We start from the raw sequence: 24,484 nt of genomic DNA, 5'->3' as shown, positions 1-24,484 counted from the left end.
CACCGTAATCATACAAACACTCCAACCCGCCAACGTTGCTACCGAGGAGACTCGCGCCCCTCCCGCTCCGCCGGCCGCAGCTCAATCTCCTCCCTCGCGCCCCGCCTCCCCTCCCCCTTCGCCTTTTCTTCCTCCTCGTCCCCGTACCACCCCCGCTCTCCACCGCCCCCGCCCCAGACGTCCTCCGGCTCGAGCGCGCCGCCGACCGCGTCCGCGAAGCTCGCGAACGTCAGGTTCGTGCCGAGGCGCGCGCTCCCCGTGCCCACGTACGTGCCGTAGATGCGCGGCGCGGACGTGAACACAGTCGAGTCGCGGTCCGTCGCGCTCGCGTAGGCGGTGCTCGTCCCCTCGGAGTCGGAGCCTGCGCTGGTGCTGGTGAGGAAGCCGGAGCGGTCGAGCGTGGCGCGCAGGTTCGCTTCTTGGAGGTTGAGGAGGAAGCGGGAGATCAGGACGGCGGTGATGCTGAGGGGGAGGGCGGGTAAGTCGCGGAAGGGAGGGAGGGAGGGAGGGAGGAAGACAGGACGCACGGTTCGGTGAAGAGGGGGACGGCGGAGAGGCCGACGTCGCCGGCGCGGTCGGAGAATGTCTGGACAGTGGAGGCGGGGGATTTAGAGAGTCCGGCATGCCTAGGAGAGAGGCGCGCGTACCGCGGTGAGGCTGAGCGTCATGTGGAGGACGTTTAGGATGCAGAGGATACTGTGGGCTCGTGGTCAGTCCCCGTGCCTTCGTGTGTGGATACGTTTGGGCGTACATGAAATATATGGAGCCTGTGCGGCCGAGACAAGCCAGATCAGGAGACAACAACGAAAAGAGGACGGAGGAGGAGGAGGAACGCACCGTCTCGGAGGAACACAGTCGAGAGGGAGAAGCGTCCTCGAGAGTGTCCGATGGAGCGACGGAGGCGATACCATGTGAGGCCGACGAGGAAGGCGTCTGCAAAGATGAGCGACGTGCGGACTGTGATCAGCCCTACGCCGTATCCGACGTCAGCTCGTGCTTTAAGCACCACAGAAGTCACCACGAAATGCTTACATCTGCATGCGTGGGTACGAACTTAGTTCAATGGGCCTCATTTTCATCCGAGGAGTAGCGACTTACTTGAACGGCAAGTTGGACGGCAAGGTGGGTTGAGAGTAGGCGCAACCGAGCAGCGGGTCAGTCGTGCCGACGAAGCCGAATGCTAGGTTTGGCTGCACCAAGCACCACGGACATGAGAGAAGTGCGTGTGCTGAGTGAGACCGTGGGCTTACCGCATTGAACCCCAGAGGTGTGAGACTCAGGATGAAAATCCCTAGGGCGATGAGCCGGCTTTGGCTGAGCGCAAACGCACGCAAGGCCGAGAACTCTGATAAGAGCACGCTCTGTAAGATGGCAATAGGCATCGGCAGGCCGACTCACGAGCCCAGACGGCGTATTGGATAAGGTCTACGATGATGATTACCCTTAGCAGGTCACCACACCTATCGACACCGCAAAGCGTCAGTCCATCACTCGAGACATCGAAGGGCGGTTGGGGTCGCGTACCCCTGCAATTTTTTAAGTTCTGAAGCGGTCAGCGGACAGGAATTCAGAAAACTCACATCTGCGCTGAACGTGGTCCGGAGTGCGATTGCGCTTAATACTTGATGCAGCAGGAAGAGGTACTTGTTTGCGATAAACAGCACCGTCGCCCCCGTCCACGGGCGTTTCCAGAAGAGCTCGACTTCACGGGGAAGTTCGAGGATGCATTCGTAAATGAAGAACGCTGTGAGCACGGTTCAATGTCAGCCGTCGCAATGCTGTCTTTGGCATAAATGAAAAGCCTACTCTGTACGGCGACTGCGCAACGGTTGTCCACCAACCTGTCGCGATGGAAAATATTAGTGATCATTGCCACCTGGGGGTGGTTACAATAGCACGCACCCTGCAGCGTACGCTGAAATAAGGGCCGACGTGGAGGTCGAAGACATCCCGGTATCGTGAAGGACGAGGAGGAGAGGGAGCGGGGTGGGAATTGGGGAGAAGGAGAGAGCGCAGGTACCAGTGCGCGTGGCGCCGGCACAGTCTATCCTCGGAGTCGGAGTACGGGTAGAGCTTGGAGGGATGCACGCGCCGCGCTCCGCGCCGGGACGAGCTCATAAGTATGGCCTCGGGGAAGAACTGTATCAGGCGCCATCGCAGGGCTGAGGAAGCCGGGAAGGCAGGTCGCCGCGTTTTGGCGCTTCTAGTCTGTGTGCGGTCGTCGGGGAAGCATGGAGTAGGTTTGCTGGCAGCAGTGGCCGGGGACATGCGGCGCGTGAGAGGTCTGCAGACACTGCCTGTAATGACATCCTCTGGTAGGGCTTCCCCGGGGATGCTTGGAGAAATTGTTGGCAGTGACTGATATATGTTGAGCACGAGCGCGCCAGTGCTGAGCGATCCGATGGCGCTATGGGAACGCCGGAGAAGGCAAAGTTTAGCATCCTACAACGTTCGAAGTGAGCGTGTGCTATGGTTTTGGGACCAGGTTCAAGTTCAAACCTACCCCGCCGGAAGCTGGTCATACATATCAGCTTAAGGTGTCCCGGCAGCTCATGGCAACCTTTCGTACTTCCGCTGATGCGTTTTGCGCGCCGACTTTGTACTGTGGATGACAAGTGGCAGGGGCCGGGGATGGCGCTCTGGCCGCATGTCGGCTACGGATGAATCCGAGCTTGGGGCCCCGCGTGTGTCGGTAGAGGTGGACGGACGGTTGTCCCAAATATATCCGGCTCTTATCCCTTTTCGGAAAACCGATGAGCTCGGCGAAGGAAGGAATGGAACAGGACTCACTCAGCCGGCTCTACTTCTCCGTACTATCTCCCTGCCAATGTCCTCCCGATCTGCTGTATCCTTCTTACCAGCATACCCGATCTTTGTCACGCAGATCCCTACGTGCCGCGATGTCGAACACGTGTAGCCCGGTGAGCAGGCGAGCATGTGTCAAATCGCCTTTCGTCAAAGTGCCGATGCGTTTCTCGTGAGAAGAACGGAGTCGCATCGTGCATGCTTCAACCTGCCGGATGTCTTGACCGTGCTAAGTAATCTCTGGGCGCTGCGGAATCGCGTGAGTGCGGAAGACTACGGATACGGACATAACATTCACGGGTCCGAAATAGGCGGGCATAAATAGACGGTCAGTCGCTGTCCTCAGCAAGAAGGAACATTGAACATGCCTCGATGATCACGACGGTTGTGTCCAAGAGACGGCGCCGCCGAGATGGTGGCCTGCCGAAGTCACGGCGACGCGTTCGAACCCTCCAATGGGCAAATATCATATGAAGCGCTTTCCACTCTGAACTCGCGATGACTTTACCTTGCGATCTCACTGTTCCAGAAATGCCTCACGCGACAACGAAGGCACGCGTCCCATGCGTTTTCGAGAAAGGAGGAGCACGAGAAGGCACGTAGCGGGCTTGGAACTTGTTGGAACTTGGAAGTTGGGGAAAGGCAAACTTGCCACACGTAGTGGTGTCTGATGTCTTGCATGGTGAGACTTCCTGCAAAACGTTTCAGGGTGTGACACTTCTAAAGGAGACCTTCTTAATGACCACCAGTGAATATCTGCACTGTGCTTGAGAATCCAGGGTTGAAGACAATGGCATTGATGGGCGCTGGTTTCGGCGCTAGAGCGCCTTCATTTGTGACTCAAGCGCCCGTACCACGTGGCCGTGAGTGGACAGACGAATCGAAAGCGGAACGAGCTGTCGCCATCTTTATACCCTTCCTCGCTGTTGCGCGCAGCGTCGAGCTCGTCGACGCCGTCGGCGCACGCCCCTCCACCCTCTTCACACTCTCCTCCCGCTTCTCGCCATGGTCTCTCAACACCGCCAGCAGCTCTCGCGGATTTTCATCCCGGGGCCGCCCTCCCTCAACTCCCAGCAGCCCCACCCCCCGCTCTTCTCCCCCGCCCTCCCGACCGCCATCCAGACGAACATGCATCCGCCCTTCGGCTTTCCAGGCGGCCCACACCCGCTCCACACCCCGATGCAGGCCAACTTCTTCGCCCCCATCCCGCCCAACGCGCCCAACCGCCCGATGCACCGAAGTCACCCAAGCATGATGCAGCTCGCCGCGCGGGCATCCTCCCCCCGCCAGGCGTGCCCATGACCCCGCTCGGGCAGAGCTTCGGCCCTCAAATGGGCCTCCCACCGTTCGCCCCGCCATTCGTGCCGCGGAGTAAGCGGGCGGCCAGCATGAGCGTCGGGGGCCCACCCAAGGCCGTCCTCGGTGGCCCCCAGCGCAAGGTGAGCCCGCTCCCGGGCACGCCCGTCGTCCCATCGACGCCGGCGCCCGTGGCGGTCGCCCCTCCGCCGACAAAGACGAAGAAGGTCATCGTCAACCTCCCGCGCGAGACGGTTCCGGGCGACGGCGATGCGCCGGCGACGCGCGCGTCTTTTGCGAGGGAGCCGGTGCCGCACGCTGAGGTGCCCCCGGTCGTGGACTTCAAGCCCCCAGAGACGAGCACGATCGAGCTCTACCCGCCCGACTCGTGGAGGCTTCACTTGCCGCCGACGGTGGACGTGTTTTTGCCAGGAAAGGTTCGTGGTTCTGTTGCTCTTTGTTCGGGTTTTGCGGGGTGCCACGGTTTCGCATTCAGCACGCACGACGCGTCAATTCTGCACATACCCGGTGAGAACACGGCGAACGTCGTATGTATACGCTTCGTCGTCGTGACGTTGGCTCCAGGGTACTATTTGCATTTGACGCGGATGAGATATCATCCCACACGGCCGTGGGGCATGTGCTGTCGCTTCTATCTCCGACTTACCTCTCGTTTATCGTGGCATCGTGCTGACGCCAGTGTCGTTGCAGGCTGCGTGGGATGGGCTCAAGCAGAAGGTCATCGAGGAGAAGTTGGAGAAGCTGGGTGTTGAGCGCGGCAGTGGCAGCTCCGTCCCTCATATACACGCCCCGCATGCGCGCGCAGCTTCGGTGAGTTCAAGTCTCTGGAACTACCTCCGAAATTGCCTCCTCATGTTTTGCCCCGTCGCAGATCTCCTCTCCCGCCGATCCCGCCCTCCTCTTCTTCAAGCTCAACAAGCTGCAGCAGTCACAGAACGCAACGACTGTCAGCTCACTCTCCACTTCACCACAGCCGCCCGTCAACCTTTCTCCGTCGCCGAACCAGCTTCCTCCTCGCCTCCAAAATCGTCACGGACACAGCTTCTCGCTTGCTCCGCCGTCTTCGCAGTCACCTCTGCTCAACGTCCCCAGTGCGCTCAACCCGTTCGGGCCAAATGCCACGCTTGGTTCCGACCAAGTTTTCGCTCGCCACTCTCCAGGGCTCCCCGTTGGTCTCGAGATGATTCACGCTCCCCAAGGCCGCGTACCAACAAACGTCGCCTCCCTCGCCCCTCCGCTATCTCTGTCTCGTCCCGACAGCCGGGAGAGCAGACCGGATTTCATGCGCGGTTTCGGTGTCGAAATCCCGGAAGAGGAGGAGCCCGAAGAAGAGCCTGTGCAACACCACCACGATGACGACGTTTCAGAAGTCGAGGACACACATGCAGATACCACCATGGCCTCGCAAGACGGCACAGAGCAAGACGGTTTCAGCACAGTTGCGCAAAGCCGGGTGCACTCCCGACACGTTTCGAAGCTCTCTGCGGCGCTCTCATTACGGTCTGTTGGCGGCATGGTTGAAGATGAAGGGCAGGAGATTGTCATTCACGATGAAGAGCTTCCGCTCCGCAGCCCAGGCGGTGTTATGCCGTGGAGGATCTCGATGCGGACGACGCGGATATCGAGGCTGATGGGGAGGGAGATCCAGACCAAGATGCGGTCGGAGAGTGGACTGGGTCGGAAGATTTGCGGGAGACGTCAGACGACGAGGTGAGCCTACCCCTTCTTGATGGTGTGGTCATGGTCCTCAGCTCTGTCGCCGCAGAGCATCGGAGAGTGGTCAAATCCATCGGACGAGGAGCGGGCGCGTCAAGAGCGCTCGCACCGTCGTATGCTGCGGCGTGTCAAGCAGGTCAAGCAGGAGCTCGAGATCCCGCGGAGGATACCCAAGTTCCCGCGGCCGCCGTCCCTTCCAGCCGGCGTTCCCGACGACGACATTGTCTCCAACCCCAGCGACGAGGAGCACGGCGTCTACGGCCAGTTCTACACGCAAGAGACGGCTGCTGGCAGGCGGCCACTTCCTCCGCTCCCGCATTCTCGCAGCGGCTCGACGTACTCGGCGCATACCGGTCACGATCCCGCGCTCGCCCACTCGCGCAGTGCGTCTGAGCAATATCTCACGCCTGGCGGGCTCCATCCTCGACCTCCTCAGCCGCCCGTCGCATCCAATGTACGCTCGGAGTCCCTCAACCCCCTCGCGAAGCCGTTCGTCTTCGGTTCCGCGCCACGCCAGTCTGGATCATGGGCCCCGGGCGCGCTCTCCGGTGCGTCAGCGACACCTCCGACGGTGCCAACGCCCCCCAACCATTCGAGAATGGCGTCCTTGGCCAAACCGCTGAACGCGGCCGCGATGGAGTTCAAGCCCGGCGGCTTTACCTTCCGCCCTCCCGCAGCGGCACCCCAGCTCTCCTTCCAACCTCAATCTGCGCCGCCCGCCGCGCCACGCCCGCTGCCCACGCCCCCCATGCCCGTTCCCGAGCCCGCCCGTGCGATACAGGGTCGTGAAAAGCGGCAACGGCGCTCGAGCCTTGACCTCGACGACGAAGCGTCAGAGGACGAGGATGGGGCGAGCACGATGCACTCGTTCCGCTTCCCCCCTCCCGGCGAACGGCACTCCGCGCCCGCGAGCCCACCGATTACGAAGGACAGCGCCGTCCTCAACGTGGCCGCGAAGCCCTTTACGTTCACCGGTTCGCTGCCGTTCCTCCACCAGAAGAAGGAGGACGTGCCGCAGTCGCCCGGACTCAGCGAGGACGACGACGAGAACGACGAGAATCGCCCACTCATGCCGATGCCGGTCCCGCAGCCAGCGATGGCCATGCCGGTGCCCCAGATGGGCGCGGAGGAGCTCCCGTTCCCTCCGGCGTCCAAGCCGAAGCGCGCGCCCATCCCCCTCGACTTCAAGCACCCGGTTTCGACGAACACGGTTCCCGCCGGCCTCTTCAAGGCGCTCGTCAACAACGACGACGGGGAGCGCACGCGCCGCACAGTCCGATCCCGTCTCAGCTCGCGCGATATCTACGAGCACAGTCCGCGTCTGAGCCTCGACGACCTCCACGTCCCGCCCATCTCTTCACGTGGACTCGGACGTGGTGGCCGCCTCTTCACCGACCCTGGGTTCCGCGATAGGTCGCCGTCGCCGGAGGACCTCTTCAGCGTTCGCCGGCCCCGCAGGTCGTCGCTACCACCGAGGCGCAACGAGGACGAGGAGTCCATGTCGGAGGTTTCGGTCCCGCCGCTCAACCTGTCGCGCCGTCTGGAGATGCAACAGTACGAGCAGCGGCTCGAGCGGCTCCTCGAGGACAAGTTCGACGCCGTCCGCGACGCGCTCGACGACTTCAAGCACACCGCCGAGGCCCGCGGCCAGTCGATCGACCCTTCCACGGACGCACAGGTCAAGGAGGTCATCTCGCTCTTCCGCGCTCAGCTTCAAGCGTCGGCCGCGCAGGGGCTCGACAACAGCCACATGGACGCGCGCGGCGATCTCGACTTCGAGCTCCTGCGCGACATCATCGAGCAGAAGCAGGAGGAGTCCCGCGTGATCCTCCAGCGCGACATCGCCGACCTCGTCCTCAACCAGAGCCAGGCCCACGGCATGTCTATGTCGCGCGACAGCGACCCGGACCTCAAGAGGCTCATCGAGGAGCAGGGCGACCGCACCGTCAAGACCCTCGCGTCCGCGATGGCCCAGCTCGGCGCGCACATCCAGTCGGTCGACGTCGGCCGCGCGTCCGGCCCCGGGATGCAGGACCAGCTCTTCCAGGAGCTCTACCAGAAGCTCATGCCGCACATCGCCGCGCTCCGCCAGGAGCCGATCGACTACGACGTCCTCACCGCGCGCCTCTCGCAGGCGGTGAAGCCGAACATCTCGCAGCTCATCGACCTCGCGTCGGACAAGCGCGAGACGGCGGGCCTGATCGTCGACAGCCTCGTGCCGATGCTGGCGACGCTGCAGCAGCCCCCGGTGGACCTCGAGGCCGTCGTCGGACGGCTGACGGCGGAGCTCAGGACGCTCGTCGGCCCGCTCGACGCGCACGAGATGAAGGAGCAGGTGTCCGACCTCGTCGTCGAGCGGCTGGACTCGCGTCTCGCGGTGCGCGATCGCGCGCTCAACCTCGACGCGCTCGCGGACAAGCTCGCGGACAAGGTGCTCGAGCTCGCGAACCCAATCGCGGAGGTCCAGCGCACGGTCGACGAGCTCGCGAAGAAGGAAGTGCCCGTCGCCGCGCCGGCGGTGGTCAACGCCGAGGTCGACGTCGCATCCATCAAACAAGAACTCGTCGCCGCGCTCTCCAGTACCCTTTCCGACCTGCCTCAACGTCTGTCGACCGCCACCGAGGCCATCAACGCCGCTCAAGTCCAGCTCGCGGCCAAGGTTGCGCAGGGCTCGCCCAAGGACTCGCCCAACGCTCAGATGCTCCGCAACATCGAGACGCTCGCGTCCACGGTGAACAACGACCAGAAGCACCTCCTCGCGAAGCACGACGAGCTGCGCACGTTCTGCCAGATGATCGTCGACCACGTCGACACGCTCCCGAACTGCCTCGTCGACGCGACGAAGGTGGTCCACGACCTCCAGGCGGACATCCTCGCGCGCGACACCTCCCAGAAGGACGCGGAGGAGATCCGCCGGCTCGTCGCGGCGAACACGGAGCTCCAGGTGCAGCTCCAGAAGGCGCGCGGCGCGCACGGCCAGGTCCGCGTCGAGAAGGACCTGCTGGGCGACCGCATGAAGGTCGCGGACGCGGACCGCGAGCGGCTCGAGGCGCGCGTGGACGCGCTGCAGAACGTCGCGGCGCGGAAAACGGAGGAGATGGCGGCGGTCGAGGCGAAGAACATCGAGCTGGAGCAGGCACTCGCGAGCGCGCTCGAGAGGCTCAAGGCCGCGGACGTACAGGCGCAGAGCCAGAGGGAGCGCGTTGTGGTGCTCGAGAAGGCGAACGCGGAGTTCAGCGAGGAGAAGATGACCCTCAAGTCAAAGGTGCGTTTCTTTCGGGCGGAACGACCGCGTCGTGCTCACGGTCTCGCGCAGGTTGACGCGCTTGAGCTCAAGATGTCGTTCGTCGAGCGCGAGAAGGACATGCTGTCGGACGAGGTCGCCTCGCAGAAGAAGCTGAACGACGAGCTGTCGGCCCAGAGCGACAACTGGGATGAGCTCCGCCAGGCGACGGACCAGATCCAGGCGCTCGCCGCGCTCGTCGGCCAGGTCGACCAGGACGAGCTGCACGAGCTTCGCCGTGCGCGCGAGCGCAGCAAGGCGCTCGAGAGCGAGCACGCGGCGCTCCAGCGACGCTCGAAGGACCTGGAGAACAAGGCGGCCACACACGAGAAGGTCGTCCAGCAGTCCCGCCAGACGCTCCTCCAGTCCCGCCAGCGCGCGGAGGAGTGGGAGCGGCGCGCGAAGGAGGCGGAGAACGAGCTCGAGGTCACGCAGACGAAGCTGGACGAAGTCGAGCAGACGCACTCGCAGCTCGACGCCGACTACTCGCTTGTCAAACTGCAGCTCGAGGAGCGCGACGCCGAGGAGCGTCTCGACAAGGTGTGTGCTGTCCCCTTTGGCTTCGCCTGCATGATGTTGACGGCGGATCTCGTTCGCAGGACCGCCAGAACAAGCTGCGCGACCAGATCGCGGCGCTCGAGGGCCAGGTCGCGCGCCTCCAGGCCGAAGTCGACAAGGCGAACAACACGACCGCCGCCAAGCCCAACGGCGTCGTCCGCCAGCCCGCCAGCCGCTACGCCAACGGCCACGGGCTCTCGCACCCGCCCCCGCGCCCCGACTCGCGCGCGAGCACGATCTACGACGAGAAGAGCCGCGCGGGCACGCCCAAGGCGCAGGCGCACAACGGGACGACGACGGACGTCCGCGCCGTCACGCCCCCGCAGCCGTCCGTGCGCGACTCGATCCACGCGCCCCGGAGCTACCACGCGCAGCCGGCCGCGCTCGCGACGCCCGTGGCGACGCCCAAGTCGCTGTACCCGACGCACTTCCGCAAGCACAACTTCCGCGCGCCGTCGCCGTCGCCGAGCGTCGTCTCCGCCGCGCCCACGCTTGGCGAGGACGGCTGGTGGTCGTAGATTTCGCACTTGTAATAGCGCAGGAGCAGAGGTCTCTCGATCGGGTTAGGTTAGGCTAAGCTGCTCTTGTATCCATCCTTGCATAAGTCCCCCCCGTCCCGCCCCCGTCTTGGCTTCCTCGTCGTTCTTGTCCACATCACCAGATATCCCTGTCGTTTCCCGTCGGATTGCTCTCACATTATGCATGGTCTCCCCGTTGCCCCGTCCCTCTTCCCCTCTTGTTTCCGTTCCAAGTTAGTGTATCTAAGCAGGCCCATCTCCGCCATATACCACCCCACACCGTACCGTACCGTACCCGCCCGCACATAACACCCGCAGCCCCCCGACGTCCCGCACGAGCAAGCCCGCGCGCGGTGTCTGCCAGCACCGCGCGGGGCGCCCGCGCACACGCATCCCGCTGTACATCCGCTCTTACACTCTGGAAATATATTGCATTAATTCAGGACCCCCTCGGCGTGCGTGTCTGCACCTGCGTCTGCGTCTGCGCAGCGTGCTCCCCCGCTTGTACTCGTCATCGTGGCCAAGCCGCGGCTGCGTCTCGGGCTGGCGCGGTATATTGTATCCTGGATAGCTATAGTTGCTAAGGGGGAGGGCAAGGCCTGTATGTTGTATATGTTGTACATCGCATCTCTCGTCGTCGGTCGTCGCACAAGCACGGGGGGAAGCAAGAGGGGAGGGAGGGAGGACGGGCGTAGGGCGGGGGGGGAGGAGAGCAAGAGGGACGAGGGACGGGCACGGTCTCACGGGGCGTACGACGGCGGGAGCGTGAGCCAGATGAAGTGCTCGACGGCGGCGACGGCCTCTTGAGGGTCGTTCGGCAGCCTGGAGGTTGGGCGCGCGCGTCAGCATGTACGTCCCCGTCTCACAGACGCCATCGCTCTGCTCAAACGGGAGGGGGACGACTCACGAGATCTTCGGGAGCCAGCGGCCGTCCTTGAGGTGGAAGAAGCGGGGGACGTGCGTCTCGCCGCGCTCCTCCATCGTGCGCCGCGCCTCGCGCTGCGCGTCCTCGACCGCGGACTTGGCCTCCGTCGCCGCGTCCATGTCCTTCGCGACGATCGCGCGCGTGAGCCGCGTCCAGAGCCGGCGCGACTCGTTCGCCTCCTGCTCGTCCTCGGGCGCGACCCACTTCGGCGCGACGTTCTGGCCGTCCTTGAGGGCGTCGAAGAGGACGCGCCTGTCGCCCTGGAGGGGGCGGCGGCGTGCGTCAGCGGCCGTGCGTGGCAGGTTGGGGGTGGGGGAGGAACGCGGGGGAGCGAGAGCGAGAGCGATGACGCAGAGACACCAAGGAGAACGGAGACGCACCTTCGTCCGGTTGTACTCCATCACCGCGCTCCACTTCCCAGAGACCTCGCCGACGTCGTTGCTCCCGCGGCGTATGCGGCCCGCGATCGCGTTGTACGTCCCACCAAAGTACCCCTAGGCCCCGCGTCCATCAGCCCCGCGCATACGGTGTCAAGAGGGAAGGGGGTCGACCTACCTTCGTCTTGAACTGGATCTCGGCCAAGTGGCCCGTCTGCTCGTTCTTCGCCGTGCACGAGTCGCCGAGCTCGAGGAACATCTTGCCCCACAGGATCCCGCGCGCGTACATGTTCGGCATCGAGATGACGTACTCTGCGCACCAGGGCCACACGTCAGCTCGGCGCTCAGATCTGCCGCAGGGGCCACAACGCGAACGCGCGTCGTGTCCGTGCAGCGCGGACACGCGCTCGGCGCCCGGCACACGAAAAAATACGACGCGAACGCACCCTTGTCCTCCGGGCGGCCGAGGAGGTACACGCGATTCTCGCCCTCCATGACCGTCGAGACCGAGTTGCCGAGGAACTTGGACTTTGGCCGGAGCTCGCCGATGACGGCGACCTTGTTCGCGGGCGAGACGTAGTAGAAGGCGGAGATGGGCGGGTGGTGGGACACTGGCGGCGCGCAGCCCCGGAAACGTGCGTCAGCGCGGTGTTCTCTGAGGCACGGGGAGAAGACGACGATCGCGCGATTTGGCAGGACGCGAGGAGGGGGTGCGTGTGTGCGTGCGGGGGGCGAGGGAAACGCACCTTGCTCTGCGATGTAGAACCCGCGCGAGCCGTCGGGGTAGTCGTATCGACAGCGGAAGAACTCGCCGAGGACGGGGTTGTATCTGTGGGCGGGTGGGCGTGGGCGGTGAGCGCCACCGACGGACAAGGGCAGGGCACGTGGGGGACGTACGGCTTCTTCACGCCCTTGGGCTTGATATGCCACCCGGCGAGGTAGTACTGCAGGACGCGGATGAAGCGTTCTTCGGGGTCGTCGCAGTTCTCGGCGCTGTGGGCGGCACCGGGGACCGGTGGCGTCGATGACACGGGCGATATGATCCAGAAGCAGTAAGCGTAAAGACGCGCAGGGTGCGGTGAGCGGGTGCGTTGGGAGCGGACTGGAGCAGAGCGAGCACTCACCCGAAGAGGAGATCGGGGTGGGACATGAAGTCGGTGATGCGCTCGAGCATACTCCGGGGCTCGAGGACGAATGTCGGGAACGTGACCTTCTGCAGGTCCATGCCCACTCTGTGGATGATGAGGCAGAGTCAGCCACGGAGCCGGCGGGCGCGCATACATGAGACATCGAGTGCGATATCCCGCCCCGGGGCACGGAGACGCTGCTCTCAGACAGTGCTCGGCACATTGCACGGGCGGATGGGACCACTGGCACTGTGGGCCGACAGCATCCCGCGTGGAGACGGGGTGGGGGCGACCGGACCAGCTGGGGGCGGAGTGCGGACCGATTGGGGTGGTGGCGGGCGGGAGGGAGGGACTCACCGGAGCTGGGAGATGAGCGATGCGATGATAGAGCCCTCGTTCTCATCACTGATTTGGACGTCGTCGGGCGGTATGTCAGTGGGGCAGTAGTGACGGCGGAGTGAGACCATCGGGAGGGCAGGAGGAAGAGGAGGAGGAGGGAGAGGAAGAGGAGAGGCACGCACAGGATGGAAGTATCATCGGGCTCGGTGTCGTCCGGGATCTTGTCCTCCTCAGAGGAGCCTCGAGGCTTGTACATCTTGGACGCCGAGCTGAAGAGGCCCATCATGGTGTCTGGTCGTCGACGGCGCGGGGTCCGGGCAAGGGCAGGTGGGGGCGTGGATCAGGCAGCGACCGGCGTGTGGGTCACTATATGCGGGCGCTGCTGCGTGTGGCAATGCACGTAGGCGAGCGCGGTGCCCGGCGACGGCGCTGGGGACGGGAAGAGGTGCGGGGTGGTGGCCTGGAGTGGCAGGTGGTGGATGGAGAAGGCGCAGGCGTCGCGGTCTGTCGGCAGCGGACGGTTGAGGCCACAGCCACCGCGCGCTTTGCCGGTGACGCACTGCGCGTGAAGCGATCCGCATCTAATCTCTATATATCGACAAACAAGTGTACAAGTACGGCGACTCAGAAAACAATCTTGGTCGGCTTTGCGGGGACGGTGATGTCGTCGCGGAAAAAGGCGCCGTACGCGCTGTGCGTCTTCTTCTTGATCGTCATCGGGAACTTCTGCAGCCCGTCCGCCTCGAACCCGCTCTCCCGCAGCACCCGCGCAAGCTCCCCCGCCAGCGCCCGCTCGTGCTTTTCGCCCGTGAAAAACGTAATCGACTTCCCGCTCTTCCCACCACGCCCTGTGCGCACAAGTCAGCATCGGGTATGACGAATCAACATAAGCCAACGCACCCGTCCGCCCGATCCGGTGGATGTAGTCCTCGATCGTCAGCGGGAACGTGTAGTTCACCACTGCGCCCACGTCCGGGATGTCGAGCCCCCGCGCCGCCACGTCCGTCGCGACCAGCAGCCGCGTCTCTCCCGTCTTGAACCGCTGCAGCGCCTCCATCCGCGCCGACTGCGACAGGTCCCCGTGCAGCCCGCCTACGGAGAAGCCCTTGCTCCGCAGCATGCCCTCCACGCGCTCCGCCTCCTTCTTGTACAGCGCGAACACGAGCACGCGCGACTCCTCCGCAGACCCCTTCGCCTTCTTCGGCATTAGCGTCCGCAGGTGGTTGAGCAGCCGTGAACTGGGGGCGCGGTTCAGCCTGCGGCGCGCAGCGGACGGAAGAGAAAGCACGTACTCCTTCTCCCTCGTGTCGTCAAACACCTCCACCACCTGCTCGACCCTGCTATTCGCAGTCAGGTCCTCGCTGCCGACCGTGACCCGGACTGGGTCGCGCTGGAATGTCGCAGCAAGCCTGCGCACCGAATCCGGCCATGTCGCGCTGACTGCGGACGCATGACCGTGAGCTCGAGAAATGGGTCCGCTATCGGCGATCACTCACACATCAGCGTCTGTCGCTCAGCACCCTGCATCGTCAACCCGATGATCTTGCGGATGTCGTTCTCGAACCCCCTGTCCAGCATCCGATCCGCCTCGTCGAGGACGAGGTACGAGACCCTGCGCATCGCGATCTTCAACGTCCATACGCGCACAAAGGGACAGAAAACACTCACCTGCTCAGATCACACGCGCCCTCGTTCGCCAAGTCCAGTATCCGCCCGGGAGTCCCCACCACGATCCGCGTCGTCAGCCCGCCGCCCTGCGCGTTCTTGAGCATCTTGATCTGCGGTGCCTTGTCAACCCCACCAAACACGGCGACGCTCGCGATCCCCAGCGGTGCACCGAGCTTCTCCAACGTCTCGTGCGTCTGGATCGCGAGCTCGCGCGTGGGTGCGACGATGAGCACCGATACGGTCGTCGCGGGGCCCTTGCTCTTGCCCTTCGACTTCTTATCGGACGCGGGTAGGGGGGACGCGACGAGGCGCGCGAGTGCGGGCAGGCCGAACGCAAGGGTTTTCCCACTAGGTGTATGCGCTTGATCGTGCACTCGCCAAGGACGCAGAGGGAGACAAGACGCACCTGCCAGTCTCCGCGATGCCGACGACGTCACGTCCCTCGAGCGCGGGTGGCCATGAGCACGCTTGGATGGGCGTGGGCTCCTTGAAGCCGTCGAAGGCGGATTGAAGCTCGGCGGGGACGTCGAGCTGGTCGAAGGAAATGACGGGCTGAACGGGTGGGTGCCCGGCCGGGACGTTGAGCGTGATCTCGTTCTTTTGCAAGAATGCGTCCACATCTGCGGGAGAGGGTGGAGTGGCCGACGCCGACGCCGAGGTGGAGGCGACAGGAGGAAGAGCGTCCTTGTCCTTCTTGTCCTTCTTGTCTTTCTTGTCCTTCTTCTGTTTCTTCTCCTTCACCGGCGCGGAGTCCTCCTTGACCTCCTCGGCGGCGGGGGCCTCGACGGACTCCTGTGCTTGCGCCTGCTCCTTCTTGCGTTTTTTCTTCTCCTTCTTCGAGAGCCCAGCCTCGCCCTCGGGGACACCATCCCCGTCCTCCCGCTTGCGCTTCTTCTTATCCTTCTTCTCCTTCTCCGCGGGCTCGACTGCGAGCTTATATGAGCGCAAACCGCGCCCCATGACAGAGCGTACACACCTGGAGGGTCGACCACCATCGCGTCCTCCACCTCCCCCGCCTCCGCATCCGACTTCTTGGACTTCTTCTTCTTCTTCTCCTTCTCCATCTCACCTACGCGCGCAGAGTGAGCACCGGGTAGACGGCGGACAGCGTCTGGACATACACACCACCGTCTGCGGCCTCGCGCTTCGCGCGCTTCTCCTCGCGGCTCTTTTTCGACTTCTTCGCGGCTGGCGCCGTGTCCGAGGGCGCGACCGCGTCGACGGTCATGGCTACAGAGATAAAGTGGAGAGGTGAAGCAGAGTGTGGAGAGACGAGGAAGAGACGGAGAGCGACCGCTGGTAACGGTGAAAAAAGTTTGGGCCTGAACAGCTGCAGGAACGGCGAGATCGCGCGGTCGCCGCACGTGAGACGCGTGGGAGCGTGTCTGCGTTGAGCCCACCGTGACGGGCGTCTTGCTGCTGGTTGCGCTGCCTGCCACTAACTTATGTCAGTGCCGTTCACGGAGCCTTGGATGCATAAAGTAGCAACAACTGCCAATTCGGGCGTGGGTGGCACATCCGGTGAGTCATTTTTCGACTCACGTTGACCATGACCGCAGTATTTACTCACTGCTACAAGCAGATATAGGTGCCCGTCGTCTGTCTGTCCGCGACATTTCGCTTAAGACGGAAATGAAACAGGATTGTAATTCGCCCAGTCGTCGTCAGCTTGATGAGTATGTCGAGCAGACTATTCACTCAATTCTGAACGAGCCGTGACCACGGCAGGCGCTCCGGGCAGTGTGGAAAAAGAAGCCAGTGGATATGTTGTCAAAACAAACCTTCTTCCACACTGACGACCGCGGTCACGCCACCTACCGCAGCTACACTTCGTTGGCCGACGTGAGTCCCGTCTTGCACCAACGTCAACACCGTCCTCCACCCAGTCGTCTCACGAATTGCTCCTCACTGCGGTACCCAGACAGCTGTAATTTACCATATGAACCCTACACGGTACTCCGCGGACGACCCTGGTCCCGCAGTCCGCGAATTCGTTGCTCGGATTTTGAGCAGCGATGTGCCTTTCGCTCTGGAGAGATCACTCGCAAGTGAGCATCAATCTGATGCGAGTCGGCCCCGTCGCCCCACTCACGTTTTGACAGACACCCCAGAGCGCAACTTTGCAGCCATCCACGACGCGCTCCAGTCCTGTTTCGCGTCCACCTCAGACTTTCTCGGAAGTGCGGCGCATGCGATCATCCAACGGCTGTCGTTCTCCATATCCGGCGCGTTCAAGGAGCATCTGCAACCCGACGACTGTGACACGATCGTCATACTCTCTACGGCAGCCCTCAAGGAAATCGAGAGGGTGACAGGGTCGACGGTGAGTCGAGACGCCTTTTTTGGCGATCGTGGACGCGTCGCTAACGTGGTGCTTCCAGACCCGTCGCGGCAGCTTCCAAAGGAATATCCGTGCACGACCGTTTACGGACCTCGGGGTGGATGTTCCCTTGAACGAATCCGACCTCCCCGTGTTAGCGAGATCGATCTTGCACCGCCAACGCGACAGTGAGCGACGCTCCCGCCCGAACCACGGTGCCCGTATGCTCACAGTCGAGGAGAACCTTTTGCGGGCGCTGCGCAGCCCAGGCGCTGCCGCACGCTTAGACCAGCTCGCCTCGGATGCACAAGACGTGTCCAGCGAGGCGACACGGCCCGGAGAAGGACAGGACGCGGCCCCAGAAGATCTCCCCTCCGCTTCAGCTCCCCCATCGCCAACGCTCGAGCGCGGACGTCACGAGGACGCCGCCGTGCACTCGTTGTCGCAGTCCTCCTTCTCGCCGCTCTCCTTCGACGTCCCTGTCTACTTTGGGGCGTGGAGAGTGAACCTCACCGACAACGCCCTGTCGGATATGCGCAACCTGAGACGGAGAGAACGAGGCTTGTTCGAGAAAGTCGTTGCACGATTGAGGTAAGTTTGGCGCTTAACCGTACGGTGCGCACGTCCCTGCGTCTGACGCGGCATGAACCCAGCGCCCTCTCCAAGGGAAACTTTTCGCTTAAAAACCACGCGCCCATCTCAAACGTGGAGTCCGGCGTGCCCATCTACAAGGCTCGCGTGGACGGAGACAATCGGATCGTGGTGCGTGCTTGATTGCGGGCGGTATTTTGACGGGGTCGTTGAAGACAGAATGGATCAGTATCAAGTCGACTGCCAAGAGGGACACGGCGAGGCAGTAAGTGCACAGACGTACCTGCCGACAGAAAACTCCTCTAATTCACACGGGCAGTTCACAGAACAAAGTTCGCTCGGCGCGTTTCTCGTTATAGCGGGTGCTTACTGTTTGTCGTTAGGCATTCGTGTTTTCGGCATATACAACCACGCCGAACTCAATCGCCTCGGAGAAGCGTACTGGAACTTGCTCAGTCGCACTCTTGGAAACCTGGGGGGTGTATACCGCAACAGGTTCGTGTTCGCCGTCTCAACTTCACGTGGATGCTCATGCGGTCGATCAACGCAGGTGTCGGGCCCGAAGCGAACCCCGATCCGGGCAGGGGGATCACACAGTCCTCCCTCTGTCGTTCCCTGCCCAAGAGCACGCCGAGGTCAACAGACGATTCGTCCCGGACTTCGATATGGATGTAGGACGCGTTGAACCTCAGAAGCCGGCTCCTGTCTGAGAGTTACATACTTTTCAGGAGGAAGACATGTCGTCCATGTTCAGACTGACAACGTTGTCAAAGGTGCGCCCGACCCGTTCACTGGCACGCCATATGCGCTCGCTTAACGCGGCGCAACTCACAGGCCTTATTCCATGGTCTGTTGTGCGCTTCTCGACTCAAGACGTGATGAGAAGTCGTTGATGTCTTGGTTCTTTCTAGCTCTTCTCGCAGACCAAGACGTTCTACCGATCATGAAACCTTCGTGGGTGAAACGATTGCACGTGTAACCGTCTTGTGACTTCCTCTTCACTCTCAGGCTACCGGAAGAGGAGATAATCCTGCACTCGTCCTCTTGCTACGTGATCGGGCGCGCGGGCACAGGGTAAGATTTGTTCACCAGGAATAACAGCACCCTACTCACAACCGGTACCGTGTCAGGAAAACCCTGTGCATCACATACCGAATCGTCACGATCGACAGATCGTGGCACCCTTCTCTGGGCATCTCCCGTCGTCCTCGACAGCTCTTCGTGACGCGGTCGGAAAGCCTTGCCGAACAGGTGTGGAAGAACATCAGCAGCCTGTCGGAGGTCTTCCGCATCGGGGACCTGAGTCAGAACGAAGCGGTTGACATGGCGGTTGACATGGCCCCAGAGAGATCCTCCGGTGACGGCGTCGGCGATATCCCTCGCGTCGTTCGCCCTCGGCGCCTTCCGCGGCGTTGGAGTGAAGTTCAAGACTCCTATTTTCCTCTCGTTATCACGCTCGACGAGTGTTACTCCATGCTACAGAGAGATATGTTGGCGGCTGGGTAGGTCTTAACGCGTTAATCGTTTGAACGAGTTCTGGTGCTGACAATCTCACAGACAGGACGTCCGATTGACTTCTCTTGTCACGGGGCAAAGATTCGCGAGCGTATATTGGAAGAGATTCCCCAAAGATCTCACCAGGGGCCTTGATCCCCTCTCCGTATTCAGCGAGATAATCGGTAAGAGTTCGCGTCAACCATGTATATTCAACACGGCGCTGACGCGCGTGCATTCAACAGGCGTCATCAAGGGCTCCGAAGGAACGCTCAATCCCCGACGACCGTATCTGACACGAGAAATGTACACAGACTTCAACACTCTGAGCCCCCGAAGGTATCCTACCTTCGCGTCGCAGCGCGAGAAGATCTACGACCTGTTCACCAAGTACGAATCTCGAAAGCGGAAGGATCACGAGCTCGACGAAGCGGACAGGTACTCGTGTCTTAAGCCCGCTGTATGGGTTGTGATTGACTGAATGCGATTAGAACCCATCGATTGATTGAGTCGATAGAATCGAGTAACCTCCTTGGAAGAGTTACCATGGATTTCCTGTAAGGTCTCTCGGTTAGGGTCACAAAGACGAGACTGATCGTACTTAGATACGTTGACGAGGCTCAAGACTGCCTCATCATCGACCTGTACCGTGAGCAACATTGGTGCAAAATTTCTTCTCAAATGCTCACGTCTCGCATGGTACTTCGCCTTTTATGCGGGAATCCAAACGGGCTGTTTTGGGCTGGGGACACCGCACAGACCATTGTAGTCGGGAGCACGTTCAAGTTCACTGAGCTTCAATCTATGCTGTTTGACATCGAGGTGCATTTCGTCTTCTCGCTATCCACGTATCTGTCGCTCATCTTTCACTCCAGAAGGATCGCCAGAACTCAGAGCACATACAACCGAAGAAGTTTCAACTGGCCATCAACTATCGTTCGCATTCCGGAATTACTAATTGTTCTCAAGTCGTCATTCGGATCATCAACTTGTTCTGGCCGGGATCCGTCGACTCCCCGGGAAAAGAAGTAGCATATAGAAACGGCCCTAGACCGTTATATGTGCAACAATCCACGTTCGACGCTAACTTCACCGTTTCTCAGTCAGTGGTTATACTCAAATTTCAATCTCCTTCTCCTAAGTTTTGCATTGACGATTTCCAGACCACTCAAGCTTGGTCCCGACCAATGTGAGTCGCGTCGCCGCGTCGGATAGGTTTTGAACTGGCAGCACAGAAACTGATGGAGTATTATCGCCATCCAGGTGTGATTGTGCGCGATGAGAACGACATGGAGGAACTCAAAAGTCATGGGATAGTGGACGGTCTCGTCATGTAAGCGTGCTTCAGAGCTAGCGCGCTTTGGTTATTGATCAGCACTTCCAAAGCACCGTGTATAACAGCAAAGGACAAGAGTTTGACGATGTGAGCCCCTCTGATCTTGTGTTGGTGAACATTTCAGTTCAGCTTGAACCGACACAGGTCGTTCTGTATAACTTCTGCTCCTCCAACAACTTTTCCCAGAAAGGCTGGCGGGCGGCATGTCGAACATGCGGCAGCCCCGAGAACGATATCCAGCCATATATCAGCCCTCTAGTCTGCCACGAGGTAACGTTGCGATGTTGCTGCCAACTACGATATCGGCCACGTTTCTGATTCGTGAGACAGATGAAATGTCTCTATGTCGCGATCACGAGGGCCCGGTCCCGTCTCTGGATTGTAGACGGGCCACTGCACTCGATTGCGCTCTTGGTGAGTGGCTGGGTGACCCAGATCCGTTGCGCTCCCTGTGTACTGATCAGTATACTGTAGGAACTTCTAGCGCGGGAGGACCACATCAAAGTTCACGACCCAGCCGTCGCTTTACCATCACTGACTCTGAACGTCTCCACCCCCGCCGACATGTCCGACGGCTGGGCTAAACGCGGTCACCAGATGATGGAACAGCAGAAATACAGCCTCGCGGAGATGTGCTTCGAACGCGCCTCGCGCACACGCGAACGCGACCTCGCACGCACGCACCAATTACACCAGAAAGCGTCCACGATCAACGAGTGGCTAGACGTGGCCAACGCCTTCAGCGCGCATGCTGGCGGCGATGGGTTCGAAAAATCGCCGCGTCTGTTTGTACTGGCCGCCCAGTGCTTCGAGAGAGGTGGAGACTCGAAGAAGAGCGCCGACCACTACCTCAAAGCAGGTGATATCGGAGAGGCGTGCAAGGGATACTACAAGGCCGGTCTCATCGATGACGTGCACGAACTCATACTTGCCTATGGTGCTGATGAAGTCCCCCAAGCAATCTTCGAGGCTGTATGTCTGCAGCTATTCGAAAGTTACCACGACGGGTGAGCTTGACAGGTGCTCTGACGGAGAGTATCACCATACTCACACACAGTAGACGAGCCATGAAGATGTTCTCGTCTGCACAGGACGCTATCGACTTTATGCAGCGTCACAAGCTGAATGCACCCCTGGCAACCTACTACGAAGAGCATAAAGAGTACTCGCAAGCCGCACGTATATGGAATGAGGCCCTCAAGAATCCGTTGCGCGCAATACAGCTGTGCTTCCGCGCCTCTGGAGACGAGAACGGCGCAGAACATGTCCAGACGGGGACGACCATCCTGCTTCAATTCCTCGCGAGCTCAGTCACGCTCGGTCTCGGGCTGAATGTCATCGCAAGAAGCGGACGATTATCACAATACTACGATCTTGCGGAGGCAAGACTGCGACTGAATGGTCATGCTCCTCCGAGCGAACTCCGCGAACAGGTGTGTGCAACTCGAGTCGGTGCAGTTTAGAGCGCTCATTATCATACAACTTTGTATCCAGCTCTCGGTCTACTTGGCCATCTGCAACAGGGACTACAGCAGCTTGATCGCCCATGGAACATCTTTCCATGCCTCACGTCGCCTCGGTCTCTCCCTTCTCGCCCTCGACTATGCATACGTTTATCTGCTTGACAACACACCAGACGACGTCGATCTCAGCGTCGTAGTCGACAAGCTCGAGTTCCACAACACGTTCATGACATACATCGGTCTCCTCCGCGCCTTTAGCGACACCCGTCTCTGGAAGATTCCGTACGGCATTTTGCAGAACACTCCTAGTCTCGGCACGCACACCCTTCCTACAGATGCCTACCTCTGGAAGTACGCGGGCACATTTTCGGCAGATATCCGGCAAAGCGACGGCGCAGACAAAGTCCTTTCAACACCTTCGCTCACCCGGCTCATGGGGGCTACAACCAAGATGCGTCTGTGCGGCAAGATGTCGGTGGTCAATGAGGCATACAAACAGATCGTCCTTCTCGGTCCTTGCGTACGGTTTTCTCTGTCGGGCTCCTGCAAACAGCACGACTTCCAACGATGCGAGTGGGAGCATCATGACGTACCACATCCTCTTGATCAACAGGGATTGCATCGCAGAATCGAGCTCTATCTCAGACACATCTGCGCCTACGACACGGCCATCCGTGATGTAGATGGCGTCGTTTGGTGCGAACGGTGCGTTTATGCGCTGTGCTGAGACCTCACTGCCTCTTACGCATGTTACTCAAGCATTTATTGGATGCGTTGTCTTTGGGACAGCCTTCAAGTGCCCTTCTTCGACCTTGGGGACCCGTCCATGTTTGACATCAGCATGGCCCCTTCTTTCGCTGCTGCGCTGACAACACTGAGGGACTGGATCGCGCAGATACTATTCGTGCCCGTCGACTCGTCAAGCAACGAAAAGTTTCCAAATCGCGCTCGTCTGAATTCCGTTCCGGTGGCGGTACATCTCAGCTACATTCTCGACACGATAGCCCACGATCACCACTCTCCGCTCGCACATGCGGTGAATGGGAGCATGTCTTGGGACAGCGAGGTCTTTGAAAATTTCCTCTATTGCAACCATTGGGCGGCCGATGAATGGAAATACGTCCCTGGTGCGCTGTTGTACTTGAGGTTTGTACTACTTGGTCGCCGCCGGATGCACCGTCTGCTCCCGGCCTGGACACTGATGCGGTTCTCGCAGTTTTATGGCGGAAGAAACCACTCTAATCGACTCCTCTTTCCGTGCCATCGTCATTGGGCGCCTCGCGGAGGGTTTGGCCTCTGCGATCGTCATCGCAAGCAGGTATCACTGGAAGCCATCGGCGCTTCATAACCTCGAGCTTCGGCGAGACTGGATCGTAAACCTCGCAGAGCTCTGGGATCGCCCATCACGGAAGGTGGAGCACGAAAAAAAGACCGTCACCAAACTCGTCGCGCTCATACCACGACTCTTGACACGGATACGGGGCGCATCGGAGGTCGTCGAAGCGGAATATATAACACGAAGTGTTCGACAAATGTCAGTCTTGGTGATGGATCATTTGCAACTTCTCACTTCCTCTCGCTAACTGTGCCACGCTTTGCAGGGGAACAGCGTTGTATTTCTGTAAGTCGCCATTGCTTCGAGTGATTATGGTCCTCATGCGGCTGGGCGTGTCAATAGTGTTGCCAATTCCAAGTCCGAGGGATCGATCTGACGATATTGTGAGATTACTAAAAGGTGAATGGCATGGTTCCTTCGCGCGGAAGGACTTCTGGTACGTCCACACTTCAAACGGAATCAAAGCTGCCGGCACGCTACTCATGACTACCGCAGGTTCGACGTGAGAGACTGGAATTCCGTCCAACGGTGGATCAGAAGGACCAACCCTGAGCCGACCAAGTCGTCCTGGGACCAAATTGTACAGATCAAGGAGGCGAAATATCTCGAGAAGTACAACGTCACCACCCATTGGAACATTCAGGAGATTATCTTCACTTCTGAGAGCGAGCTTCTCTTTCTGCTGGAGAACGTTCTGTCCCCTCCAGGAGCTCACAGCCGGGCTACTCCCTTCCCCGCGGCATGGTTGACACCGAAAGTATACCATCCCCCGCCCCCACCCGAAGCACAGCACAGCCCGAGTGCTGACACGGACGTGCCTCCATCGAATCCGGATCATGTCCCGTCCCCTATCACACTTCCCAGCGATGCAGAAGCGCCGGATTCAGGGACCTCTGAAGTCCATGCAGTCGTCATTGCGCACGCTACGCCCGTCGAGCAGTTACCCCCTGTGGCCACTGCGCATACCCCAGCTGTTCCCGACGACCTTGTTCATCCCATGTCGGTCGCTGAGGATGATTCCACCACGGAGACGGCTGAAGCGCAAGCGAGCGAGTGATGGAGGCCGGATACCCCGAACGTATTGACACAAACATCTGCTTGAAATGTAACGATATGAATAGGCCGAGTCCGAAGACGTGATTTGCATTCATAGCCAAGCTCGGCTGTGCGTAATAGGTAGCCAACTCATCAGACTGAGCTACGAGACCACTTTCCGCTGCACAGCATAGCTACACTTATCTAGAAGAACGCTGCGAACGTCAAGAATTGGTACAGGGTATTCGAGCGAGAACTAACGAGAGAAATCACCAT

General features: G+C 60.7%; 4 protein-coding genes across 4 annotated transcripts; 2 read left to right on the top strand and 2 right to left on the bottom strand.

The window, feature by feature from the left end:
* Positions 1-38: 38 nt before the first annotated feature.
* Positions 39-1,949, bottom strand: BXZ73DRAFT_104874 (uncharacterized protein; the record flags this gene model as incomplete). The annotated part of the gene is made up of 10 exons (XM_048016047.1): positions 39-462; positions 528-586; positions 648-696; positions 752-767; positions 838-1,034; positions 1,099-1,190; positions 1,251-1,361; positions 1,581-1,744; positions 1,807-1,841; positions 1,903-1,949. 10 exons carry the CDS (start codon positions 1,947-1,949, stop codon positions 39-41), a joined length of 1,194 nt encoding a protein of 397 aa, XP_047874275.1.
* A 1,861-nt stretch (positions 1,950-3,810) lies between these two features.
* On the top strand, positions 3,811-10,197 carry BXZ73DRAFT_80282 (uncharacterized protein; the record flags this gene model as incomplete). Its single annotated transcript, XM_048023247.1, has 8 exons — positions 3,811-4,045; positions 4,066-4,538; positions 4,813-4,932; positions 4,994-5,622; positions 5,700-5,832; positions 5,888-9,103; positions 9,155-9,661; positions 9,721-10,197. 8 exons carry the CDS (start codon positions 3,811-3,813, stop codon positions 10,195-10,197), a joined length of 5,790 nt encoding a protein of 1,929 aa, XP_047874274.1.
* Positions 10,198-10,937: 740 nt separating this feature from the next.
* Positions 10,938-13,251, bottom strand: BXZ73DRAFT_104872 (Oxysterol-binding protein; the record flags this gene model as incomplete). The annotated part of the gene is made up of 10 exons (XM_048016046.1): positions 10,938-11,019; positions 11,105-11,382; positions 11,503-11,616; positions 11,678-11,811; positions 11,946-12,110; positions 12,246-12,328; positions 12,397-12,492; positions 12,624-12,731; positions 12,984-13,031; positions 13,148-13,251. The coding sequence occupies 10 exons, from the start codon at positions 13,249-13,251 to the stop codon at positions 10,938-10,940; spliced, it is 1,212 nt and encodes a 403-aa protein (XP_047874273.1).
* Positions 13,252-17,032: 3,781 nt separating this feature from the next.
* On the top strand, positions 17,033-23,420 carry BXZ73DRAFT_52462 (uncharacterized protein; the record flags this gene model as incomplete). The annotated part of the gene is made up of 20 exons (XM_048020816.1): positions 17,033-17,544; positions 17,607-17,715; positions 17,774-17,813; positions 17,928-18,039; positions 18,095-18,248; positions 18,431-18,498; positions 18,553-18,618; positions 18,675-19,046; positions 19,102-19,223; positions 19,284-19,484; positions 19,601-19,687; positions 20,302-20,371; positions 20,425-20,461; positions 20,519-20,632; positions 20,705-20,800; positions 20,867-21,381; positions 21,435-21,807; positions 21,869-22,119; positions 22,597-22,997; positions 23,068-23,420. Coding segments are annotated over 20 exons (4,053 nt in total), but the record flags the coding sequence as incomplete, so codon positions are not given.
* Positions 23,421-24,484: the final 1,064 nt, after the last annotated feature.

Source organism: Epithele typhae (genome assembly GCF_022376455.1).
Source record: "Epithele typhae strain CBS 203.58 chromosome Unknown BXZ73scaffold_57, whole genome shotgun sequence".
Lineage (NCBI taxonomy): Eukaryota > Fungi > Basidiomycota > Agaricomycetes > Polyporales > Epitheliaceae > Epithele > Epithele typhae.
The sequence above is the reverse complement of the archived record's forward strand: the minus strand, read 5'-3'. Positions and strand labels throughout refer to the sequence as shown.